This window comes from Bombus impatiens, unplaced genomic scaffold (assembly GCF_000188095.3).
Source record: "Bombus impatiens unplaced genomic scaffold, BIMP_2.2 scf_0320, whole genome shotgun sequence".
NCBI classification, from domain to species: Eukaryota; Metazoa; Arthropoda; class Insecta; order Hymenoptera; family Apidae; genus Bombus; species Bombus impatiens.
In genome coordinates this window covers 1,121,302-1,148,290 of record NT_176739.1, presented here as the reverse complement: position 1 = coordinate 1,148,290, position 26,989 = coordinate 1,121,302, and the positions used below count along the sequence as shown (strand labels likewise).

Here is a 26,989-nt window from a genome sequence, read left to right as displayed (position 1 = left end):
CAATTTTTCCAATACTATTTTCAACATAAATAGATTTATTTAAAATTTATAGCAAGTATAGTTTGTTCAATGAGTCAAGTCGATAGAGTCAAATAGAGAGAAATATATGTGTAATTGATCAATAGTATATGCAACACTTTCAGTTATTGGCTAGTCGCTGGTGTAGTATAATTACGAGGATAATTTGATATTAATGTAAAAAATGTTTAAACTGAACTGCTAAATCTGATATATTTGTTTAATCTAACAAAAAAAAAAAGAAATAAAAATATAAATATATATCAGATCTTTTCATTTAGGAGGTTAATGTCTGGAAAAATAGCTTTCTCTAATTTGTAGTTTCTTCTAGATTGTAATCACGTGGTTTTATTTACATTTCTTGACTTGACTCATTGAACATGTCGTATATCTATTTACAACATTTTCATAAATCACATTATACACCTACGACGTATTTTTTGTATTTCCAAAATAAATTTTAACTTATAATCAAATAGATTATAATCAATACAACACATATAAGTTGCTAAATCTTGATGATGTTACGAAATTATTTGTATGATAATTGTCAATTAACATGATAATACATTCGCTTTAATCTGCAATAAATTTATTATCCATGTTTTTAAGAATTACTCGTCATGGGTAATAGGTCGTTATATAAATAATGAAAAAAGTAGAGAGTAGTGTGTAATAAGGAAAATCAAAAATGGCTGAAAAAGGAGCTCATTTAACTGGAACAGCATTTATAAAACCTTCTATTTTTGAAATTATAGCACAGGAATCATTATCGTCCATTGTCGAACCTTCTTTTAAAAAATTTCTATCGGTAGGTTAGGTTAACTGATTTTCAAAAATAGAATTTAATATAATTTCAATTATAATTAAGTGTTTCATTTTTATGTTATTAATAAAAAGTACTCTACATTTTTGTGAAATTAAAATTGATAATAAACTATCATGTTCTGATTGCATTAATAGTTAACATTTTTACGTTTTTTTAAATTAACAAACCGGAAGTCTGAAATTTAAATTTGAAAATAAAATTAATTTCATTAAATATAATTATTTAATAATTGTATAATTATTTAATAATTTATTGAATAATATATTGTTATTTAATATATAATAATCTACTTCCTCGCAATAAAAGATTAATTTTTTAAGTGCTTTTATAAAATTTTAGTTTCTCATATCATTCAATATTGAAAGATACAGTCATCTTCTTAGATGGACAGATGAAGGCTATTTAATTTTCAATACAATTCTTCAATGGTATTACTTGAATAAATATTGTAAGTGACTCATTTTTATTAATATCTATACAAGTTGAAGTTTTCATTTGTAAAAGATCTATATATTCCAGCTGCTTCATTTTCTGAAACATTTTATGGTTTAAAACGCATAACTGTAGTAGATTCGAAAATTAAAAGCAAGTTATCAAACAAGCAAAAACATCTTTCTTTGATATTAACAGTTGTATTCCCTTATATAAAAAATAAACTATCTCAGTTAAGTCAAAGATATAAACTCGAAGAATTAGATGGATGTGCTCCAAAATCGGTATTTATTAACATATTTAATTTTGATTTATATTTATTTTTTCAAATAATTCTTAAACTTACTTTTCATTGCAGAAATGGAAAAAATTGTATTGTAATTGCATTATCAAAGGAAACGCGATAATTTTTATGATATATGAATTTATGGTACTGTATAATTATTTAGTTTATATTTCTGGAAAATCTGCATATACTTCCCCGCTTTTGAAGCTGTTATCTATTACTTTAACATATGCAGAACCAGAACCAATAATTAGCATTTCTGATCTATTAAGAAAGATTAGAAACAATTCCTTTGGCCTTAGTGATGGGGTAGATATATTTCAAAGAATGGTGACTACATCTTTTGAATTTGGAGCATTTTTCCTTCAGTTTGTATCATGGTGGACTCAAGAACATTATTCAACTAACTTACTATCATTACCCATTCCACCACCTCCTAAGGCAAGAATATAATAATAATTGTAACTATGTACTAAAGTTTTTTCTCTGTGTAATCTGCAATTATATGTAAAATATTTTTTTTATTTATTTCAGATTCCAGAAATAGCAAAGCAGTACAAAGGCATATGTCCAATCTGTCGTAAAGCACTCAGAATACATACAGTACTTTCAGTATCTGGGTATGTCTAAACATTATAAAAGTAAGAAGTTCCAATTTAGATTGTAATTCATAAATATTTCATTTCACAGTTACGCATTCTGCTATCAATGCATTCTTCCTGTGATACGCACAGACAGAAAGTGTCCAGTGACAAACTATCCTGCCAAAGAAGATGACTTAATACGTTTGTATTTAGGCTAAGTAATAATGTGCATATTTTATCAGAAAAATTATATATGTAAATAAAAGATTGTTATTTCTCAAATTGCTTGCACTATCATTGTTATATAGGACAAAATCACCTTCAATACGAACGTAATGAAAATATTTATGCATTCATTGTATTGTAACATAACTTTCAATGTCAACGAGAGTTTCATGAAAATAAAAGTTCCCTGGCGTGGAATAAACTAATTGAATAATTGCAATTGTGAATAACATTTACAGGTACATTCCTCTATATTGTAGAAAAAATACTGATTTCAGCTGAAGGTTTTAATTAGCATCCAATACACTCGCGTACTTGAATCACAGACAACGGCGCCGGAAGTTCCAGTCATCGGTTTCGATTGAACACTCGCACCAGACTTTTGGTAAAACATCTTAAAGAATGTAATATATTTCAATACTGAATATTCGACACTCTATATAGAATCTAAGAATAAAAATGATTCGCAAAATATAAGAACATTATCTAAGAGGTAATATAATAAGTATTTACCTTTCCTGTACTTCCATATTACCAAGTAATCAGTGTTCGAGTATTGTTCACTTATTAATAATGTATAAGGCACCCTTACGATTGTAGATATCAATTTAAAAGTTTTCTAATCCAAAAAATTTTTCTTACTTTATCTTATTGAATATTACCAACTTACAATTTGAAGTAATTATGAAAAATTATGGCACACACTTCGTAGAGAAATTTATGAAAGTGATGAAATATTAATTTCAAGTATATATATACACAAAACATTAAAAAATTTCCCATTTTTGTAATTCTATATATCTGCTTATAAAAATTTAATCTATGTATACTTTATAACAAGGAATAATAAAGGAAGTTTTGAGTTGAGGAAATAGGATTATGCAATATATACGTTACTTCATATAAAAATTAAAATCTTTTCTCGTTCAGAAAGTATTATATACATTTGTCTCTATATTATAATCGATGGATATGTTACATTTTAGAATGCTTGGAAAGCCCTACTTAATTAAGTAGAATACTTGAACACTGACTTTCTTACTACATTGATAGGAACATTTCTTTTTCGAAGGCCACGATTAATAATGCATAGAAGTTCTAACGCTCTAGTCTAATCAAACTAACCGTATATCAATTATGTTAGTTACGTTTCATGGCATAAAAATTAATAACAATGATTTGCACTTACATATAGATTATCTAAAAAAAAAGACGAGAATATCGCTATATATACTCATACACTGATCAAATTTTATGTTAACTCTTTTATATATACAAATCTTAAAACCTTAATTATACATTATTATCTCGAAAGATTTTATGTTGATATAAACAATTCCTCGCGTATTTGCAATTATAAAAAGCTTCTACTTTCCTTATGTAAAAATTACATAAAGAATATCCTCTCCATTTTGTTAAAATAAGCTTATACTGATGTATGAGTATACATGTTATATTTTTTGTATCATTATCAGACTTTTAAAATTATGATTAATATTCCATTGGAATTTTTCGTTTACTTTCGTAATTTCATTAAGAATCACATTTTTTGTTCGCAGCAATTGCGTTTTATAACTGTTCGAATTAAGTAGATTTTCTATTGTTTCTTTTTGTACCTTTACCAATGAAGAATCTGGTCGCCAGTTAGTTCACTTTCTCAAGTTGTTTGACTAGACTGCAGCTTTAATACAGTTTTCTCTGTCTTCGATAAGCTCCTTTACCAATCATGCGATGCACGATGCAAATTCTTATAGGCACATTCAATCACTTCACGTTAAAGAGTATTAACATAGTAACAATAATAGTACCTAAGCATGTATTATGATAATACTAGTTTATAACTGAAACGTATTAAAATTGAATTAAAATTCATTCCAATTCTATTAAAATTTAACAAAATATTAAGAAATACATGCTTTCTGAATGCTGAAGTTTAAAAAAGGGAGCAGTATTTTGAAATTATCGTAGCTTTAAAAAAATATACGACTTCAAAAATCGCTTATTTCTACACAATCATTAATATCTAGTAATTCTACTAATAATTTTGATTTTTGTGTATGTACTTCATGCAAAATTCTACTAATCGACTTACTAAATTATTAGAAACTGTACGTTAACACGACAAAATAGGTAAAGATACATAGGGGATAGAAACAAATATAAGTTCAAGCAAGAGGGACAATTTTACTGCGCTTTAAGTATGATTTACTAATTATATCGATATTGTTAATATTAGAGGGTAAATCAAACTGCTACAACAGAAAGCGTACGTTTCAGTATTCTAGAACGTATACATACGTACGTGTCTGAGATTCAAAAATTTCATACCCAATCGCATATTCGTTTCATCTCCTCTCCATAAAGCGTCCGTTCAATTTTTCAATCTCTTAAGAACACATCAACTACAATTCTTCGAAGAACGCAACTCTGGCCTTGGTGGACCCAGACTTCACTTTCTTTAACGTACTATACTTATTCTCACCGAGTCGCACTTGTTCTTCATGTAATTGATCTAACTCGCACTGTTTCTCTCCGACCTTCATAACTTCTATCTCTGTACGCAATTCTCTAAGTTGCTCTTGCAAGTGTTTGCTCTTTTCCCAGTAATCGACTCTTTCTTTCTCTATTTCCAGGGAGAGCTGATCGACGTCTCCATCGGCAATTAGATCATATGAAGTTAGGTCAGCTGGCAGAGGTTCAGTATCCAATTGCAGTGTCTGAAGATCCGCTTGCAAATCTGACGGAAGTACTTGTGTCGATGGGAACAGATTTGGCACAGGCTATGAAAATATTAAGAGAAATATTAATTTTAATTATATGAATGAAATAAAACTATATTTCATTCTAACTTTATAAATTATATTTAATTATTAGACTGCTGATTTTTATGCATTTATGAAGAATTTAAGAGGTACAAAAATGCACAGAATGAACATAATATATAAAAATATATAAATATGTCCAAAATACAGTACTCCTTATAATATCTAGTAAATAAGGTAATTATCTACCTAGGTTTCATTTTTTAACTTATATTCATAAAAATATAAATTTGCATAAAAATCCATAGTCTATTAATTATTCCTATGATTTGGATGCATACAGCTATAGTAGCAGTATAAGCGTTTCTGCTGAGGAATTCCAACAGTTTTTCCTTTGCTTCCTTTTCAGCAATTCGTGCACGCAGCAGTTCATCTTTTAATTTTTCTGCTTCTGCTGCTCTTCGCTCTGATTCTTGTACCAGCCTTTCTGTAAGCAACTCTGCCTCTCTGGTCTTTCGTTCTAGGTGAACCTTTTCCTCTTCTGTCTTCATATTATTCAATCGTATACGTGTGATCTCCTGTTCTGCTTCTGAAGCCTTCTGACTTAATAGCATGGCCTCCTCTTCAGCCACGCGACTTTTCTCTGCTAGTAAATCTGCAGTTTCTTCAGACCTTCTCTATAATAATACGAAATTTTTTAAAAATAATTTTTAGGTATTACAGTAATGCAAAGTTACTTATGTTGTCTTACAAGTGCTTCGTTTGCTAGACGAATTTCTTCCTGATACTGCAGAAGACGTTGCTCCATAGCAGCCTTTTCCCTTTCTGCTGCTTCTCTGAGTTGTTTTTCTCGTGCCAGTTTATTTCTCTCGATTTGTCTCCTAACAAAACAATATTATTACAGAGTAAAAGTTATACATTGTTTAAAAAATAATAAGTTAATATAGTAATATAATATAGTAGTAATTACTTATCCATTAAAAAATACCTTTAGAAAGTATTTACATGATTCCTTTGAAGATGTTCCACTTTTAAATGTTTAAATAAATATACTAACCTTTTTAAACATCTATTTAATTATTTCTCAGTTCCTATAAAATAATATAAAACAACAAAAAGAAAAGAGAAATAGAGGTTAATTAGGATACTGTTATAGTGAAATATACATAAATTTTTCATGCATACAATTATTAGATACATCTTTTATAATTCATCAAAAAAATATCTTAAACTTATTTTTTCATTTTTAGTTAATAAAACATTCCAGTTCACAAGCTGCAGTCAAATTATAAGAATTTAATTTATAATAGAAAGAATATCATATATATTTAACATTGCATTAAAGTTGTATTAAAAAGCAATGAAAATTTAAGCAACATTTCGCGAAATATATATGTGTGAAAACGTACCTCGACTTCTCCTCTTTGGCCTGTGCTTTCATCTGTTGCACCTCCATAGAATCAGGTTTGCGTCTCCTCATAAACAGATCGTGGTTGCCAATACACAGGTCCAGGATCTTAACAAATAATATGTGAGCAGCTTTGTCATTGTTTTGTTCGTCGAATCCTAAAGCTATCAAACCCTTCACCCAGCTGCCAACATCTGACTGTTTTTTTACCAGTTTATTCATCCGAACTTTCTGCGAGAAGAACACGAAGTTCGGCGACGTTTTCTCCACCGGCTTTATTACGAACTTCTTGTCATCAAAACTGATATGTCGTATCTCCGACCACGTGAATGTTGTTTTCGGTGCCAGCTTGTTCTCCTTCTCGTAAATGTTCAGTCCCAAGGCCGTGACTCCCAACCAAAGGTCAGTTTCTTTTTTATTCTAATAAGTTATATCGCTGAATAAAAATACTTTTACAATAAAAATTTTATTTTATCTGCAAAATGTTATTGCACTTACACTAATAGGGAAATAATTTACGCCATACATATCAAGATCTTGAGCAATTTTTAGATATTCCATTTCTGCTTCATCTCTTGACATTCCACGATGATCAGCATACCAAATTTTTATTCTATCTTCCCACATTTCAGGCGTCATCTGATACTGATCGATAACTCTCTGTGGCAACAAATCCTCACTAGCGAGCATTCCTGGACGGTATGATACTTCATCATAGTCTCCATACTATAACGTTTAAGGTCACAGATTAGTTCAAGTAAAAATGTTTATTTTAAAAAGATAACTGGAGGTACAATCACCTTCGCCTGAACTGCATAAGAGGCTAACAGAACAGATGCCTCTGGTGGACAATAAATATCCATTGAAAGGATGGCCTGTTTCACTTGCAGGAAGAACAAGTGTTGTGTTACTTCTTGCACCAATTCTTCAGCAACATCCTCGGGATAGAATTTTGCCAGAAACATAAAAGGTGTCGTAGGTTGCTGAGAAATACACTGATCTTGTACTAAAATATAAGTTTATCAAAGCATTAATAAAGTATGATTTATGAAACAAATTAGCCTATGATCAATGGATTTAATATTCCACCTTTTTTGTCCAATTTTAACCACGATATAAATCCTTTAGCATCTTCATACTGGAGTCCAAAATACCACGTTTCTCTTAATCCTATTGTACGACAGACCAAATCGAACAGATCTCTTCCCGTTGATCTCCACTGTAATGTAAATAGTCTAAAGTAGTTGTTTGCATGATATTTGACAGTAACAAAGTAACCAAGTAATTTAAGTAGGCACTAACCTCCAAACTGAATTCGAGTTCAGCGTCCAGGGTACAGACTTTAACGGGGAAAGATTTTCCAGACTTTTTCCTTCGAAATGGTGGCATTTTACTCCTCATTATGTTCACTCAACATCACGAAAGAAGAAGGGTAATCAATATCGCAAAAAAAATGGAAGAAAAAAAGAACGAAAGCACCTAAGATTATTCTGCGGGGCTTTGCTCGGCTTTAACCGCTTCTCATATTGTTCAAAATAATCCAGAAAAAATATGAATGATAGATAACCTTACCTACGCATTCGCAACATATTGACGAAATACATTGAAACACGTAATAACGATTCGATCCACTCGAATTCCCGTGGAACAGCGTAACGATCTCTCGAACCGTGGATTTCCTTGTTAAATCACATTCCGTTGGCCTTTTTTCCAAACTTTATTTTCGGAGAGAAAAAAAAACAGCAGCAGAATTGATAGCGATACATAAACTAATCTCTCCGCCTTTTGAAACAGTTTATTTCACCAATTTTAGCCAATTCGAGTAACTTCGCTCGAGACAGTGACTATACTGACAGTCTAGATAATCTAACATTTTGTTTTTCGATAGTTTGAAATCTGCAACATCAATTGATCGATATCGCGGTTTCATTTTAATTCTTTATAAATGTAATTTATTTGGAATAATATTTTTAAGGACGACGTTAGAAAAGGGAATAGAATAGTATAAATTTGATATAATTTTTCTTTTTTTGAAGAGATCTACACTATCGGTAATGTTGAAATTTCGGTGGCTAAGGTCGAACTGCCATAAAGTTAATAATCGATAACGATAACAGTCGATTATGAACTAAAAATTTTATTATATTTTATATTGATAATAATAGTAATTTGTTATTTACTTTCATTATTTTATTAGCGATTTATTTGAATTGATTAGTCTAATAATGCTCAGAAGAATAGTAATTTCTGTAAGGGTCTGCGTTACCAATAAGGTAAGATACAGGATACGTTAAGCAGCAATATAAAGAGGGAAAAAGAATGTATATTTAGATCGTTAAGGATGATACTTCACAATTTTAAAAGCTATGAATTAGTGAACACGAATATAAACTCTGAAATCTGCAATTTTTAATTACCTAAAATCGAGCGATTATAGTTAAGCATACTTTACTGATGTACTATAAGAATCATAAAACTATAGTTCGATTTATAAAATATGTCAATGATCAGTACCGATCAAATTTGGAAATCGATTCTAGTTCTAGGAGTACCAATTAATATACATGCAACAAATATTAGCACAACAATGCCAGATCTAGTTCTGTGTTAATCTTACCTCATAATAGTACATTTTACTGTTATAATTGGTATACAAAAAATTCGTTATGTAATTTTTCAAATATCGAACCGGGGAAAGATCAAATTATAACATTTTACTATTCCCTCTCTTAGAATCCTATTCTCTCTATTCTCTTTTTGCATTATAGGTTTCGTAAAGATGTTGAAAGTGTATATTGACGATGGATGCTACTGAATGCAGTTTTGTTTGTTTTAATGAGACGAATAGGAATACACACGAACTAGTGAAAGGTAGTCGAAAGTAAGCAGTGGAATCGAATAACTAAGGCAAGACTATTTATTGCCTACTCAGTGATAAACTGTAGAAAAAGGTATCATACGCCGTTGGGCGAAACTGTTTAAAAAAAAAAATAATTTATTCCTGCTCGGTTCTCTTGCAAGATATGCTTCGTTAATTTAGTCCAATCATTTAATATGACTATTATGTTTACTTTCAGTTAGGATTAGATGCAAATTATGCATATATTAGTATATTCTATAGAAAGGTTATTTTTATTGAAATAGAATGTTACAAAATTTCATTGTTAGGTTATGTATATACAATATATGTTGATAAGGTCTTTTACTCGTAAATTCAGCTACTTTTATTACTAACTATTATATACTAGTAATTATAATGTAATCTATATTACTATAATTGACATAGAATTTACAAATACATTTATTATACTTTGAAGCATTATAAATGTTTTCAAAGAATTTCCAAATTTTTTCATTTAATAATTTGTTATTTTATTTTCAGAATATTTTCATACGAATAATGTAGTGAGTTCGGTGCAACGAGAGAATGGTAAACTTTCCGTTTCTTCTGTGTGTTTTTAACGCTTGGTCAAGAACTCGGCTATTAATTGCAATCATAACTGGTAGAAGAAGAAAGGAAAACTGCAGAATCATGAGGAATTTGCTGGTTCCATCAATGTCACTTTCTCGACCTTTCATTCGATAATTTTTCCTCCCTCCACGGCATTTCGCGCGCGAATCGCCAACAAAATTAAATATAGTTACATATGAGACATTTCTACCTCTGACGGTAGTCTTGTAAAGCAGTCGCATACCATCATCTGCATAACGATATTTCCAGTGACTATACGGTATGTAATCATATTTTATTTGACCGTATTTAACAAGTAGATTACAAATGTTTAAATTTGTTCCTGTGCTTTCTTGTGAATCATTTATCCCATATATTAAGCATGTCCTACTACTTTATCCCGTCTGTTTTTCACATAAACAAATATCATTTCTAGAAGATAACTTGAACAATTGCTGCTTTTTCGCAAGTTACCAAAGAAAGGACACTCTTTGTACACCTCTGCATAAAATCTTCGTACACATCATCATCTTTAAAAATTCAAGATTGTCCTAATATTTCGTCGCGGAGTGTAGTAATTAAACTGTGGATTTTTATGCACTTATGGGAAACTTAGGGGTGTAAAAATGCACGTAATGCATGTAACATATAAATATCCAAAATAGAGTTTAATAATTTATTATGATATCTGGTAGACGAAACAAGTTTCTATTTAAATTTCATTCCTTCAGTTATGTTCATAAAAATATGAATTTGCATAAAAATCTGCAGTTTAGTAATAATAGCCATTCTTATTTTATTTCCTGGTTAAATCGTGTTCTAGAGAACGGAATATCGATGTCGACCAGTGTGTGTATTCGATGCTGGTCAAGAGATCTTTAAAGGTGACCGTAGCTCTCTTCGAACTCCTTTGATGCGTGGGGATAACTGGAGCTACCAGTTAAGTCAAGTGTATCGCGTCGGGGCGAAGTAGTACACTATTTCTTTCCGGAGTGCGTGCATCGGATCGAGGTTCCAGAGGATTGGCAGCCGTATAAGAGAATAGAGAAGAACATCCTGGAAGTCTAGGGAGGGCAGTACGCGCAGGAACTACTGTTCAACGACTCGCTAATCGACACACAAAAGACATGAATCTCCTTCATTTCGTAAGTGTCTCTTTTTTCATTTAACTCTTTCGATTTTCCTTGCGTAAAAGATAGCGAATATTTTTTTAGCATGATTGCTGAATGAATATCGAAGAAATCATAAAAATTGCGAAAATACAAATAGTATAACAGAGTGGGAATTTTTAAATGAAAGTTAAAATTAAAAGATTGCGCATTTATGAACTTCTGTTCAATTAACGTTTTCAACTTTGAAAATTTGTTTGAAAATAAAATGCTTTTTAATAAAATTGTCGAGTGAATTTTGGAAAAAGACTATAGTAAAATTGTAAGGACACAGATGGTACAGTATAATCGGAACATGTTAATGAAAATTAAAATTAAGAAATTTAATATTTATATGCTTATGTCATTTATTTAAAAAGTTCCTATATTCGAAAAGTTAATTTAACATTTCCTTGTAACTTATTGCAAATTATTTTAAGTAAATTTCATGAATTTTGTTATTGAAAAACAAATAAAAGTAAGACTTTTTACAGTACAATTAGTTAAATTCCCGAGTAAACGTTTTATTATTTATTCAGAAATTTGATTCAACATCTGCTCATGAAATTTGTAAACCCATTACGACTGCCAGAACTATTTATAGTTAATGTATGTGCAACAGTTAGAAAGTAATTAAATCTTTAATGAAGAATCGAAAGTAAACTTGAAATAACGATACTAACGTGTTCACTATGTTAATAAGTTATATATAGAATACATATAAATATTTTTATCATTGTTACCGAAGAAGTAATATTATCTTCACGTTATGCATTGTGTCTGACACAATTCTTCCCAGTGACAAAGCCATCTTCATTCAACTATATCCCTGTATATTTTTTCTAACGTTCCATTAAAAACTAATTACTTTTGTGTCTAGTAAAAATATTGCTCGACATCAGGAAGCCTAGAAAACGCTGATTATGATAATCTCTGCCATTAAGTGCGAAATCGATGAATTCAATGGAAATAGGAAATTAGCCGACTATAATTTTGCTTATATTGTATAGAAGTATGGGGAGAAATAGAATTTAATGGTTGTAAAATTCTATATACTTAATGCTTTGCAAATTCTCTACTTCTAGTATTTTATCTTTTTTTCCTTATTAAAATAAAAAAAGGATAAGTCTCTATGATTCAAGAGTATAAAGTTTATCATACTTTTATTACTTTGCCAATTCTCTTGTATTATCATTACTTATTAGTAGACTGCGGAGTTTTACATATTCGGATGAAATTTAAAATTGCAAAAATGCACAAAATGCACATAATAAATGCAAAATATAATTAGGTTTATAAAAATACGAGTTTCCACAAAAATCCGCAATCTACTCATTAGTATTTATTTTTATATTATTGTATCCTTTTCCTTTTTTAGTTTTAGTATAGTAATAGTATTTTTTTATTGTGAATGTAGCAGAGGAGAAAGAAGAAATTGATGAAACAAATTGTTTCTTCTTACAGGTGGCTGCGGTTATATGGATAACAACCGTGACAGCGACATTGGAATCCGATTCCCATGGAAACTGGAGCAACGAAAAGGTAAACGCGAAGAACTTTCCTGTATCATAATACGCCGACGATTTGCAAATCTTTTCTCAAGTGATTTCATTTTCCCAGCTCCGATTACTGTTTGCAGATCCATTTGCATTCCACTCTTCTAAACTTCCAAATTAGTTGGTGAAGATTTCTATATTTCTCTCTTTTCTAAATCTGCCACGCAATTTTTCTATGTATATTTCTTAACTTTTAAACTAAGGGGCTTTAACTAAAAGGAAATTATTAGATAAATTTCCTTTTAACATTTCTAATATAACAATTTTTAGTAATTTTAAGTAATCTTTTTCCTTGTTTATTGCGAATTTCCATTAAATTTTAATGATATTTGTTACAAGAAAGCGGGATTCTTCTGACTAATAAAAAAGTTCAGATTAGATAACAGCTATATGCAATCCAAGAGAGAAATCTCAATCGGTATACCGGAGAAACGGTGTGTCGAGGTCGTATTAGCACGTCTGCTTCGAGGAATTCACCAAACCACTTATTTTCCATCCCCCTTTAATAATCCTTGTCTTTCCACGTTGATTAGAAAGTTTTGACTTCCTGTCGCTTTGCTATGACGTTAATGTATAGCATATCATTCCCCCTAATAGTATTTTGATGAACCAGTGATCGGTTTTATGACATCACATTGATCATAAGGAAACAATTGTGAACAATTTCATTTTATGAATATCGCTGTTCACAAATAGAATTATTGGTTGAGAGGTAATAAAGGATCATTAAGTAAATTAATTATCTTGAGGATTATAGTAAACATTGGTTCAGGGTTTTCTGGGTATTTTTTAAAAAGTCAATTGTTTTTTTATCACTATATATTCTTTACTTAAGCAAACGAAAGATACATTAATCTTATATTAAATTCTCTATATTTTTTATTGAAGAAAATGAGGATTATTAAATATCTTTTAAAAAATTCACTATTAATGTTTTCTTAACCTAAATCAAGTTCCATAAGCTGAAAATATATGTGTTTCTACTAGCCTCTCTGTAATATCTTTCAACCAAGAGGACTATAAATATACCCTTCAGAGAATCTATTACTAATATTTCCATAATCTAATTCAAATTCTATAAATTCAGGAAACCATTAAACAGAAGAAAAGCATAATGGTTGCTACAAAAGAAAATTAGCATTGTTTGTTACTAATATATATATCATCCTCGCAAGCAATTAGTACTGTTTCCATAATCTAACCTAAGATTCTTAATCTAACCATAAATCGGAGGAGCTCGATTCGCTTGTCCTTGAGAATGCAACAGTGAACCGAACTCAGAGCGGAAGTTACTTTCGACGCGGGACAAACAATACAGAACAAGTTTCGTTGCCTTACGTAAATCAGAAGAAGAACCTTTCACGTGTAACCCCCGCGGACCAATAGACACTATCGGGGGACATCCTTAACCTTCGGGCATAGAAATCTTTAACCTCGATCTACTTGCGGGCGTCATTCGAGTGCTACTTCGTGTACTGTCTCGACGATGCCTTGAACATACTTTTACAACTATGTATCTTGGTGGTTTTTTCAATTAATTTTCATGTATAGAATCGCTCGATATTTCTTATTACACATTATGCATCATTTGTATCATGTGTATCATATGTATCATGTATATGTACATTTATGTATCTCTCCAAAATTTATATTGGACAGAATTAATCTTTGAGTTTCTAACAAATTTATTGATAAACCAATCTAAATTTGGTTTCTGTCTTCTTCAAAATAATCCCTTACTGCAATGATATAACGATCAGGTTGGCTGTGTTGTGCCTCGAATGAATGTTGTAAGTCGATTGATGCGGGAGGGGATTATTTCGAATGGGACGGAAACCAAATTTAGATTGATTCACTAGGCAGAATTGATCTAGAAAGAGTTTCAGAATTACAAGTTGATCCAGTACGAGCTAATACTCGATAATTATAGATGAAACATTGTCAAACAAGGTTAGCGGTACATGCCTAACCTCACTTTATTTTTTAAATATAATTTGCACCTAACCATTTGCATTTTCAACCGTATGTATAAAATAACGATTTGCTATTATTAATGGAAAGAACAAAGTAGTCTTGTGGACAAATAGAAATATTCAAGTCTTGTAGATTTCATCTTAACAACATTTCAAATAGTCTTTACTTGTTTGCTTATAGGTTGTCCAGTCGAATGGCCTTCCAGCCAACCTTCATCCGCAAGTTTTAGGTGAAAGTCGTCCTTAACCTTCGCATGCTGCCTAGGTCATTTCACTCGCGTCTCATTCTCTTCCGACAAGTGCATCTAACAAAGTATAGCTTACACTTTCCCCCTGTGCTTCTACCCAGAAACGTTTACCCGCAACCAACGTGTCATTACACGCTTCGAGAAACCACCAGAATGCTCGTTTCTTGTTCGCTTATCAGGAACAAGTACGAAGTGGTCGAGTCTATTTTCAATTTTGTCGAAGAAGGTATGCTTTTATGCTTGTACAGATTTTTATGTCAAGGTTGTAATAAATCTATCGCGATCTGCTGGAATTTATCGAAATGTCGTGTGATGTTATAATTTCCATTCTTAATTTGCATAATCCATGAATAATATTCTGTGAATCACGCAGCATTTTATTATAATTTGCTGATATTGCATGTCTCAAATTTTTATAGTTTATGGATTACTCATATAGTTAGCAGAATTTAAGCTTCGCATTGTAATTTAGATTTTCTAGAAATTTGTATTTCTGTTAGGGATTATTTGGCTCATACTCATGAATGTACATACTTTGAATTATCGGCATATACTGAATTTCTGAGATAAGGGCAGCATTATTTCATAGTTATTCTACTTTCTCTTCTGTAGGTCACCTGCAGTAGCTTCTGCCCGACGTGAAACGCAATCTCCTGTAATTAGGGTTCGCAACCCGATTCATAAGGAAAGGAACGTTACTCAGTTAATTACTAGAAATCGTAATTAATCGTTGCATCGATTACAGTCGGAGCGAAATGCAAAATATATTTTTAGTAATATCTCGGAGAAAATCTCTTCCACTCCTATATCAGTATTTTATCTTCCTTATTTTTTCTGAAAATTTAAAAAGTGTAGTTAGTATTTGATAAACGTGGTGGATACTTGTATAAATTAGTGGTTTCACAAAATTTTAGGATTCTACGATAAACAAGCAGTTATTCACAAGAAATACGATATAGTGGTTATTCTGGAGGATATACACACACATAAAGGAATTTCCTCATACAAAAACTGCGAATACTTTCTCCACGCACTTTCAGATGAAAGCTGGTTCAGGGTTGACCCACCTACTGTCAAAAATTCGACGTAAACGATCCCGGTCGTTCCCTTTCTCTTTCTCTTCTCCTCCTCCCACATGAGGTAACAAATCTTTCTGCAAATTTGTTTACACCGTCTCTGCTCCAATTTAAACAACTCCGTTTTTTGTTCCAGGAATTTGTTCACTGGTGATTTAATGTGCAAAGTAAAGTAATCTTTCTGTCGTCATTCGACTCAGAAAGTAATTCTTCCCTATGATCTGATTCTTGAAGAAATGTTCTATCGGTAGCGCCATAATTAAGTTTTTTATTAATCATCTAATTTAAAAGGAAATTATCCTCTGGGCAGCAAAAACTATAAGAAACTTTTTACTAGGATATAAATTGATTCTAAATGATTCTTTTCCTAGCGATACAATTCCTGGAGAAATATTTCATTAACAATGTAATGATTAATTTTTCTCTAGCAAAACAAGTTTTAATAAGATTTCCCACTAGGAACGAAATTCTTGAAGAAATTTTTACTAGAACTAGCTTCCATAAGAAGTTAAAGATCTTAAAGCTGATACACTAGTTACGGAGACCTTGACAAAGACATTGACCATTCCACCAGTCCTGCATTTTTTTCAGCGAGCCATAGAATGTGAAAGTGCTGCCCTTTGTCGGTCGTGTGTCTCGAAAGAATGTTACAGAGTGCAGGACAATTCTGTACATGTTGCTGCACCATAATAACAGCCTCTCTAATTAAAAAATGCTTACCTCTCGTTCTTCAATCCCAAATGAAAGGGAATCTATTATTTATCTTCTCTGAATTATAAGTTGGGATAGTAAAACATTTTTCTTTTTTCACTGGAGAGAATGATTTTACTCAGCACAAAACATGCAAATAGAAAGACGATCTTTCTTTACTGTCTTATCTAGTGATTTCTCTTTTACCAATGCTGATTTCATCTTGTAAAACATCGTTCACCGATTATTTCCAATATTCTGAAAGATCCAGAACAAGTGAAGATATTGTCGACTCCATTCGGAGATTCTCCTTTTAGGGAGAAAAACCTCAAACAGTTCCCAAGCCACGCCGCGAATTTCTCCAGTGGTTATTTCCAGCAATTATCGGACAAGTTCTCTAAAGAATTCATCAGAATGTACCAACTATTCTGAACAAATTAAATATTGTTATATTATATGGGTTATCCTAGTAATTTTGGTGGATCATACTTTTATTCTAAATATGATTAGGGAAGAATCACAGGGAACATTTTTTTACTAATTAACAAGCATTATACTTTAGACTATTATATTTGTAATTACTAATTACACTTCGCAGCTACATTGTCTAGAACCTCAAAAATTTGAAAAAATATAATCCGAAGAGTAAAAACCATTAATTTCAATTTCAAACCAATTAAATTTGTCCAGCCCGCTTTTTATGGTATAGTATATAATGCATGCTATATCGTGAGCGAAGTAAAAATACTATACTAACCAATTACATATTACATTCCAGATTATTCGATAATAAATGAGTAATAGAGCGAAGAAAGGAGACATGATGACAAAAAGGAAGCTGGATCCTATAATTTATTGGAAGTGCATTCTAATGTGAGACTAGCCAAAATAGCTTGCTTTTAATAAGATTCAGAGCCAGTGCGCGACTCTCACTGGTTTTTCTTTTGCGCGAGCTGCAAGAATGCAGCGCGCATCTTTTCCTGTTTCGCCTTTCTTCTCGCTCGAATGGTACTGGAGAAAGGGAGACCGGTAGTCGGTACCGTAACGTCCACCTTTCTCTCATCTCGCCTGGCCAGCTGCGTTATTTTCAACCTCCTCTTGCTCGATGATACTCTACTTAAGCAAAATTTGTATCTTATATCCCCATTAATCTGATCTGTACCACCTATGGTCGTCTTCGATCTACCATAGTCCACAAAAAGTTTCGCTACTTCTTCAAAAAAATTTTATAGTTTCCTGTGAGTCGATGTTTTAAAGAAACATTGGATTTATTGAAAATGGAATCTTTGGTTTTCTAAGAATTCTTTACAGGATTCTTAGTTATAATATTTCTTATTTATCTTATATTTTAATGTATTCTTCATAAATTTCTTTGCTTTTCCATCAATCCATAAAAAGCTGTTTGTAGTAGAGAAATGAATTCTTCAAAAGAATGACATAATTTTCTGTGAGTACCTTTCTGTTCTTGTGATAAAAGTTTCTAAAGAAACATTGGACTTATTAAAATAGAATCCTGTTTCTATCAATGATTCTACAGGGAATTCCTATAGATAGATACCTAGCCTATAAAAGACAACTTATTTTTATTTCTTCTGAATCCTTTATAATATACTCAAAGGACCCCAAAAATCATAATTAATTGGATCACAAGCATCCAAATTTAGCAATTTCATTGATGAAGGTATTTATTTTGAAATTATTTGACACATTCTATTAGTAGTAAAAAGTAGTAACTAACAGTAAAATGAATTAATTATCAATTAGTCGAGTGAGTTTCACCAATTATTATTTATTTTTACCAAAATCATCGACTTGACGATTTTCTACTCTCGTTTGTCCACTCGGGGAGTCGTGAGTTTCATTTCTAGAGCTTCTTCATGATCTGTTTTCTACTTCTACTTGGAACAAATTGGGTCAGACGCTCGGCCTCGCCCACTGGCTCGTGCCTTGATGACTGGTACAGCCTGTCTATACAACGCGGAGCATTGCTTCTCTTATTGAAACACCGGTGCCTTCTGTGATTCTTTTTTTAACAACAGGAAAACGAACCATAAAGATCTGAACGCTATTGGAAACATTATTTCAAAAGGTTCTTCATTATCTTCTTCAAGTGTTTATCCTGAATGACAGTACAATAAAGCGTTGATTAATGGAGTAATTAATCATTCAAATATCGCGATCAATGGAGAATTTGAAAATGGCATCAAACAAACCAACCGGAAGAAACTAAACACAGTTATTTTACAGAATTTTCTATTATCGATGGATTTCGAGCTTTATGAATTATAGTACTGTAGTATTATAGAATCAATTATTGGAATGTCAATTAATAGATCATTTGATTAATAACATTTTTTTCATTTATAGAAACTTTTTGAACGTGCCTATGATCAAGATCTACTCAATAGCCAGAAACAAGAAGAAACTGAAAATATCGAACAACAATTTACAAATCAACATGAGAGAATCTTCAATTCCTCTGAAATTGCCAAAGCTATTAAAGAAGAGGAAGAAACGTTGACTGTGAAATTTCTTAATGAGAAAGAGGAAATTCATCAAGTGGTAGGTACACATTAATTTATTCTTGGATACAGGATCCTACACAAATTGGATAACTGAAAATCATTTAACTTTAGAAATATTATTAGACTTTATCACCTGACGCTAGATGTATTTTTGTCAAAATGTATTTTTCTCAAAAATATATGAAATATCCAAACATTATTATAATATCTGGTAGATAGGACAAATTTTTATTCAAATTTCATTTTCTTTTTAATTATAGTCATAAGAATATAAAAATATATAAAAACCTGAATTATATTTCAAAAGTATTTTTGAAAGAATAATTTATTATTATTTTAAACTTTAAGCAAAACATAAAACAATAGTTATCCTTATTTACAAGCAAAAGCTTGCATTAATCATATTTGTTAGTGAGAATAGTAAATTTTGTTGATTTATTAATATGTTAAAATAGTCTAACTGGTTTAAACGACTATATTTATAACTAATCGATTGGTTTTTTGAGCGAACTAAAGGAATAGAAGGATTTCCTCGCTTTCCCTTCCTGATTGATGGAAAGTATATAATTCGCCTTCGATGCTACACGAAGCGCTGACTAATCATATCGAATATTTGCGTCATTGAAATCGTGTAAACGAATAATAAAAACGTGTGAAAAATTACGTTAGTCCAGGTTACCGTCATCTCTTTATACAGATAATTTATAACATCAGGAATTCATATATATTGCAAGTTCCACGCGCATTTCTATTCTCGAATAATCCCCTGACATGCGCTTTCTCTCGAGCGTAAAAGGAAACGTCTGCAGGAGCGATTATTACGCTGTCCAGGTGCATTGGCGTTTATTTTTGCGTAAACAATCATACACCACGTGAATGCACGCCGGTTCTTTCAGTAAAAATATCTAATTTATTTGTAGTACGTACTTGAATATTGGAAAGTTATATTTACTACTAGATAGGATTAATTTTTTTTTATCTAGTTCCTTTTGTTCATTATTTTGGTATTCTTGGTTTTAGAGTTGAATGTTTAGTGATTTTGCTGAAGTTTGTATTCTTATCAAAATTCTAATTTCGATGATATCAATAATGTTGATAACAATTTTAAAATTGATTATTTATTCTCTAGTGTTTCATTATTTCAAATAATAATAACAATTTATATATGTATATATTTTCAATATATAATACTTTGTACATATTTAATAATATAATAATGTACATCTTTCCAGAATGAATCCCAACAGCAATTTTCTAAACAATTAGTTCAACCATATGTCCTACCTTTGAAAGCAAAAAGCTCTTCAGAAGACATATTAAACAAATCGCTCGATACCATTACGAGATTAGGAAGGACCAGTCAAAGTGCATTTAACGAGACAGTCACAGTGGAGTACATTCCATCTCAAGAAATAGTTCTACAAGATTCGAGCACAACTAGCAAATATTTCTCTCAAGAAAGTAACACCAGTGACATAGATCAATCTATTCCAGAAGAAAATCTAGATATTGAAAGTATAGGCGAATTTGGACAACGAGTACGCAGCTCATCTTCATCCAGACCAAGAAGTAACGAGAGTCACAGACGATTCAGAATAAAACAACCTCTCGATGCTTCATCGTTCTCCGAGGATCAAAGAAAACAGTATAGAAAGAGTGCTCGTCCTTACGTATTCAAAAAATTGAATACTTCAAACAGTAATCTAAACACGTCCTCGAAGGAACGACTTCCTTCCTCTCCGATGAAGAGCACAGAGTCTCAGAGAACCTTGAAGCAGAAGGAAACTGATGGAGATCGTGCTAACAGTTCATCCATAATTAAGGATGCTTCTTCATCGACTTCTGCTCCCATAATATCAGTTTCTTTAGGCAAATTTTCTGGACCAATAGTGGTTCCAGATTTTCCACGACAAAAGAAATACTCCTACACTACCACACCTGATTATACTGATAAAAACGAGGTTTCGAAGCTAACCACAGCTGTAACGGAATCAGTAAAATCAAAAGTTTCAGAAGATGGATATTTGGCGGCACCACCTGTTATCCTAAATCCTCTGCAGGTTGGTGTCGCCTTGATGAACGCTGGGCAAGATCTAAATTTAGTCAATGACCAAATCACATTGACAAAACTATATCCCCAGGACAAATCTGAAACACCAGAAGTTACCAAGATTGATACTCAGAGTTTGGTTCAAAATGACGCCCCAGTTTCTAGAAACTTGAGCTTCGACAGTGATCAGGTATCGCAACAAGAGCAAATTTCTGAGGTGATAGCCACAAACTCGCCAGTTCAGTCAGTTGAGATCCAAAAATCCGTGGAAATATTTCATACAGCCCCCATTCAGGAGATCCACTACCCTGTGGAGTTCATTCCTAGCGCCCAGCAGCTGCCATTATTAAAGCAGCATGCACAGGAAGACTATAGAAAGCCAGGAAGGAGTCAATCAAAGGATCAGAGACAAAGTCAGATTAATATATACAGGAGCAACGAGATCTTGGACGAAAGTATTAACAACCAAGAACATAGTCGTTATGAGTATAATGTGAATGAGAATGACGTTATTTATTCAGCAGGAAGTGGGCAAGTCGACCAAACCGTGGCTTTGCCTCGTCCAGTAGATGTCAAACCCATTTTCGGGGTTACGGGGCAAGTAGAGGGCGCTCAATATGATCAAGTAACACACTCTAGAGTGCAAGGAATTCCTGAAGCAAAAATTAAATTGAGTAACTACGAGCTGCCAAAGGGACCAGCCCCTGCTGTTGTACAACCATCAAGGGGAATAGAGAGTCTTTCGGGTTTGACTAATTTAGAGAACCTGCAAGTGACTCAAGAAGCGCCTCAGATTCTGCTGACCAAAGTTACCAGCGAACCACCGACTGAATTGAGGCTCCTGATGTCGATGTCACAGCCGTATTCCGTGGAGAAAAATATCCATATGCCCCAGACGGTGGACGTGATTGAAAAAAAGGTGCCATACCCAGTGGAGAAAGTGATAGAGAAGCAGATAACGATTCCCCAACCGTTCCCTGTACACATACCGATAGACAGGGTAGTAGAGAAGCAGATACGAATCCCATATCCTGTCCACGTGGAGAAGGTGATTGAGAAGAAAGTACCATTCGCCATCCAGAGGTTTATCATACCTTTACCAATTCACTTTAGGGTTTCTCAACCGGTTCCAATTCCGGTGGAGAAGGTGGTAGAGAAACCTGTACCGGTACCAGTGCCTGTGGAGAAGGTCGTTGAGAAGCCAGTGCTCCTACCTAGACCGTACTCGATAGAAATCGAGAAAGGTAGACCATATCCCTTGGAGAATAGTAAACATATAAAATCAGCCCCAATCTATAATATTCAGCCTGATGGTAATTATCAGCAATCGGTAAGGCAGAATTTCCAGACTCCAGTGGAGCCAATTTATGGAACTGATAATGAGCAAAGTTACTATAATTCGACAAATCAGTTTTATGGACAAGGGTATTTGGCCTTGAATCGCCCTCATGCTAGGCAACCATTGATACACTCATTGCCGAAGAAATTTGCGTCATACAGCGTTCAACATCCTCATTCGGTGACTTATTCAGTAACTAATGGTAATTTGGTGGCCTATGGAAGGACGTCGGAGAAAGACAAGGTTAAGGACGAGTACGTAGGTCCAGTACCAAGGAAAACTGCCACTACAATACAATCCAAGTCTCTGTACTCAGCACCGGATGTTCAGACAACGTTGAGAAGAACGAGGCAGGAAATTGGTAACACTGGAAACTTCAGGCAGTCCAAGATGGAATACGGGTTCAAGCCACCCATGGTACCTTCGGTCCAATATGATGAACAGACTGCAACGAAGGTGGAATAATTTGCGCAAATCATTATTTTATATTTTTGTTAATGAAATTTTGAACATAGGTTTTGGAATTTTGGAATAACCTTAAATTCGTGATAATTGCTTAATGGAATTCTTGGTAATTGAAACATTCCATTTATTACCGCAGATCATAAAATTTCTATATTTTGAAATAACCTCAAATTTCTTTATGATTATTTACTGTGATTTGTAATAATTAAACCACTTAATTTCATTTCCTAATTACTTTTTTGTTTGGAATTAAAATTTTACTTCCTGAAGGAAAAAGGAATGCAGGACATGATGATCATATAAACAGGTCTCGACACTCGCTAGGGAAAACCGTCCAAAGATTGAGTCGTGACTTGTTGTGGAAAGGCAACAAAATTCGAGACAGATAGACGGAGATGAGTAAACTGTCTCTGTCTCTGTCTGAGACATTCATGATATGTCACGCATGGGTAGAATGATAACTTTCTTGTCTCTTCATGTCGATTTTTTATAACTAGTCATGACTCAATTTTCGGACGATCTTCATTAAGCTTTAATATATGAGTATCGAGATTTATTTGTATGATAGTGGGGTGCGGATTTCTACTAAACGCCCTTGCACAATCCTTTTAGTCACCTCTTACGATAAGCAGGGGCTACTGTAAGTGAATTCTTAAATCCCCACATACAGGGACATATACAGTCGATAAAGTTACTGGGCAGTGGACGTCATCCATCCTTCAGAGTACTGTGGGGAACATAGATTAACTTCAACAAATGCAAAGAATTTTTGCTTTCCCCTAAATCGTACCTATCATTCACTTACAAATATTAATTTTACGATTATAAATGCAATGTAAATATGAGAATATAGAAGAATGTATTATATTTATTATGAATGCGAAATCATTTAAAAAATATCTCATATATCGATTAACAGAACAAATTTCTTTAATTGTGATTTTTTATTGGATTAATTATACTTTAGGTAGTCAAGACTGATACATAATATAATTATAGAAAATAATGTATTCGATCTTTTTATGTTGCATTTCAGAGCCGCATAAATTGATTCTATTTCAATTAAATACAAAATTGTGACTAATGTCTTTTTTACTTTAGAAAAATAAATGATACGCTCACAAATTACTGTATTTTTTTAACTAAAAGTATTTCATATTTTTGTATACTTTAATCATTGTATCTTTTGTAGCAAAGATACTATTATCTTCTTCTTAATTATATATTAATTCCATAATTAGATTAAGATTAATATTAGTTTTTGTACTTTTATTAAATTATCTGTAACATGGAATATATTATATTGTTTTCATTATAAAGAACATTATTCTTTATTGTTCCCTATTTTATCGTTTTAATAAAACCTACCTATAGATAAAAGGAATGCACAATGATATAATTCAATGTTTATTCTTGGACGGTACCTGTTTAATTGCTCGAACAATATATATATATATATACATATATATATATATTAACAATCATCGTATTTCGTTGGGTCGATACAAAAATACAGAAAATACTGATACAGTTAAAAATAATAATTAAAACATTCTGGAGCCCCGCCCAGGAGACAAAGTCGATTTCTGATGATGATGCGCATTAATTTACCCATACGCACATACATACATATACATACATATATATTTATATATATAATATTTATATTTATATATATAGATTTCTTTATTTATATATAGTTTTATGTATAATCTGTAAAGAAGGTCAGTGCCGCTCATTTTCTTCGTTGATCTGTAAAACATATGTACAACGTTCGTTTTACATTACATTAAAAAAAGAGAGAAAAAAAAAAACAGATAATGATCGTACAGTAGAAACTTGATTAAGTAGTCAGACCGTAGAACTTTCTAACCTAACCAACTAACTTTGCATTATTTAACTTTCACTTCTTCATTTAAAACTCATGATAAATTGGTAAATTTATAAAAGAAAAATCTGTTCTGTTATAATTTGCAATAAATATCGTAACTAATCTTTACGTTGATGATGAAAAAGTTTTGTTAATTGGTAGATGAATGTTGGTGAAGAAAAAGTCACTAACTGAGATGTAGATTTAACAGTCTCTATAATTTGATACGCAATATACAACAACAAAACTGGAGATTCTGAAGTTACAAATCTTACAAAATACTTTCGGTTTTTTCTATAATCGAGATTCTACTGTACCAAATAATAAATCTTTCAAAAAAGGAAGAAACAAAATGATACAAGATTCCTCTCTCACTCATGTTCGGGGACGCACAACAGAAAACGGGTACGCTTTGTTCATTTAAATGATCACCTCGCATACTCGGGCCTAATTTTTAATTTTTACGATCACAGTTGCTACGGAAGAAAAACTATACACTGACGTTCCCCGCGCATAGTCTAGAAAAATGTACAAACGCATATAACAACGCTTACATGCGGCCGAGAAAGCTGAAAAAGAGAAAACCTTTTCTCTCTTTTTTTTTCAAAACAGATTCGTCTCTCCTATCATTACGAAGAAAACGCATATTTTGTGAAATGACACGCTCGTCGAGGCCTGTCTTCTTTTTTTAACGTACAGTCCCTTAAGCGCCCGTTATAATTCACCTCGAGTTGTCTTCGAAGAAAAAATATGGAATGTTTTGCTTTCGTTATGGTACATGGACAACGTGATATTAATATTCTGCGATAATCGTATTTACAAGACTTACAAATCGCACCTAAGAGGACACAAACTCGTTACCGGTTGCACTTCAATCTCAATACATAAAAAGCTAAAACATAATTCTTTTTTTTTTCATTATGTTATAAAAGATTCGTGCAACTTATTTTTTATTTTTATCTGTTTTAATGTATTTTCATGTACAGATAAACAATGTTTTTGAGACAGAAGTGCCACAGATACGAGAACATTTCTATATAGAAGCAGTGGCGTAGTCAGATGCACTTTTCTTTTTCTCCTTGAACTTTACTGTAAATAAGCTATAAGTTCAGTACGCTATAGTTCGATACAAGTAATTTAGTCACATTCCGTTCTAAAATTTTACAGTGATATACGTTGCAAAAAGTCGTGTTGTACATACTCAGTCTTGTGCTCCATTAAAAATTGCCTTCATTAAAGATAAATGTATATGATATGTGCACCTGGTGAAGATTGATAGATAGTTTGAAAAAGTAAACCCTATACCAATAATACAATTCGGGACTCTGTTTAGATTTTTGAAAAGAATTATTAGTTATTACTAGTTTTAAACTTCAAAATAAACCGATGACGTGTTTATATAGATCTAAGAAATAACAATTGCAACAGATTTGTGAATAGATCGATACGCCACATCATACAAACATCTGTCAAATGTCCTAAAAATTTCTAGATCGATTCCATCTTGCCGTTACGTTATTCAAATGAGTCTGTTCGCTTTCCAAATCACCTGAAATTTCTAACTACGTCACTGCACCAAAGAGTTAAACTATCTAACACTCGGACTTGTCTTCCTCAACCAACTGCTGTGTATCTTTCCCCGAGTCGATGGGTGTTGGGTCGAGCTCTCTCCTCTTCAGGTGCAATTGTGGTGGATCCTTGTGCTGGATGCTAGATGGTTTCATCTCAGCTGGCAATTCGTACATACTACTAGCGCCGGTACCATTTGTAGCGCCTGTTTCTGTGTTCACCGCGTCGTACATGGGGTTGCTAAAGTCCCTGTTCTTGTTACTTACGTCACCAAGATTGTACTCCACATCCAGAGGTTCCTATCCAATAAATAAGATTTTTTATTAAGACAAATTACTTAATAATTATGGAGATGTGAAAGACATTTTCAAAAGTTTCATAATCCAAAATAATTCAGTCTTATGCCAGAAGAACATCGAAGCTATCAAAGAGGGATTTCAAGTGCTGAGAATTATTACAAAAAGATTTGGCTACTGTTTCCAGTT

General features: G+C 32.3%; 4 protein-coding genes across 10 annotated transcripts in view; 2 read left to right on the top strand and 2 right to left on the bottom strand.

The window, feature by feature from the left end:
• The first annotated feature begins 56 nt into the window (after positions 1-56).
• LOC100748695 (peroxisome assembly protein 12) lies at positions 57-2,629 on the top strand. Of its 2 annotated transcripts, none has more exons than XM_012385431.3 (6): positions 57-829; positions 1,187-1,295; positions 1,352-1,563; positions 1,638-2,006; positions 2,100-2,185; positions 2,256-2,629. In XM_012385431.3, exons 1-6 carry the CDS (start codon positions 710-712, stop codon positions 2,365-2,367), a joined length of 1,008 nt encoding a protein of 335 aa, XP_012240854.1. In that variant the 5' UTR covers positions 57-709; the 3' UTR covers positions 2,368-2,629. The 2 variants fall into 2 exon arrangements, with proteins under 2 accessions (XP_012240854.1, XP_003489396.1); XM_003489348.4 differs by having other exon boundaries at positions 59-829; positions 1,367-1,563.
• A 642-nt stretch (positions 2,630-3,271) lies between these two features.
• On the bottom strand, positions 3,272-8,437 carry LOC100741788 (merlin). 5 transcript variants are annotated; one of them, XM_024367490.2, is made up of 10 exons: positions 8,117-8,431; positions 7,847-7,940; positions 7,634-7,763; positions 7,345-7,550; positions 7,043-7,270; positions 6,755-6,964; positions 6,546-6,652; positions 5,888-6,017; positions 5,478-5,813; positions 3,272-5,154 (listed from the first exon to the last, which is right to left on the bottom strand). In XM_024367490.2, exons 1-10 carry the CDS (start codon positions 8,146-8,148, stop codon positions 4,777-4,779), a joined length of 1,851 nt encoding a protein of 616 aa, XP_024223258.1. In that variant the 5' UTR covers positions 8,149-8,431; the 3' UTR covers positions 3,272-4,776. The 5 variants fall into 5 exon arrangements, with proteins under 5 accessions (XP_024223258.1, XP_012240853.1, XP_024223256.1 ...); XM_012385430.3 differs by having other exon boundaries at positions 7,847-7,953; positions 8,117-8,430; XM_024367488.2 differs by having other exon boundaries at positions 6,546-6,964; positions 8,117-8,437.
• Positions 8,438-9,161: 724 nt separating this feature from the next.
• Positions 9,162-24,022, top strand: LOC100741905. Its single transcript, XM_033320547.1, has 6 exons — positions 9,162-9,495; positions 9,927-10,275; positions 10,821-11,140; positions 12,608-12,685; positions 19,054-19,248; positions 20,444-24,022. Exons 3-6 carry the CDS (start codon positions 11,123-11,125, stop codon positions 23,063-23,065), a joined length of 2,913 nt encoding a protein of 970 aa, XP_033176438.1. The 5' UTR covers positions 9,162-9,495; positions 9,927-10,275; positions 10,821-11,122; the 3' UTR covers positions 23,066-24,022.
• A 437-nt stretch (positions 24,023-24,459) lies between these two features.
• Positions 24,460-26,989, bottom strand: part of LOC100741668 (low-density lipoprotein receptor-related protein 2) — a 39,099-nt gene continuing 36,569 nt past the window's right edge. For both annotated transcript variants that reach the window (XM_003489289.4, XM_033320544.1), the window contains one exon: positions 24,460-26,803. In XM_003489289.4, the coding sequence (XP_003489337.1) occupies positions 26,528-26,803 (276 nt within the window). In that variant the 3' untranslated portion in view covers positions 24,460-26,527. The remainder of the gene's footprint in view (positions 26,804-26,989) is intronic.

Excerpts from the sequence above, each read along its gene's own strand:
- LOC100748695 (XM_012385431.3), top strand. The coding sequence starts at position 710 with ATGGCTGAAAAAGGAGCTCATTTAACTGGAACAGCATTTATAAAACCT. Across the intron at positions 1,296-1,351 it reads GTATTACTTGAATAAATATT|ATCTATATATTCCAGCTGCT; the intron begins GTAAGTGACTCA and ends CATTTGTAAAAG. Across the intron at positions 1,564-1,637 it reads ATGGATGTGCTCCAAAATCG|AAATGGAAAAAATTGTATTG; the intron begins GTATTTATTAAC and ends TTTTCATTGCAG.
- LOC100741788 (XM_024367488.2), bottom strand. The coding sequence starts at position 8,148 with ATGTATTTCGTCAATATGTTGCGAATGCGTAG. Across the intron at positions 7,764-7,846 it reads AACTCGAATTCAGTTTGGAG|TGGAGATCAACGGGAAGAGA; the intron begins GTTAGTGCCTAC and ends TTTACATTACAG. Across the intron at positions 7,271-7,344 it reads CTTATGCAGTTCAGGCGAAG|TATGGAGACTATGATGAAGT; the intron begins GTGATTGTACCT and ends TAAACGTTATAG.
- LOC100741905 (XM_033320547.1), top strand. Across the intron at positions 12,686-19,053 it reads GAAACTGGAGCAACGAAAAG|AAACTTTTTGAACGTGCCTA; the intron begins GTAAACGCGAAG and ends TTTCATTTATAG. Across the intron at positions 19,249-20,443 it reads AAGAGGAAATTCATCAAGTG|AATGAATCCCAACAGCAATT; the intron begins GTAGGTACACAT and ends ACATCTTTCCAG.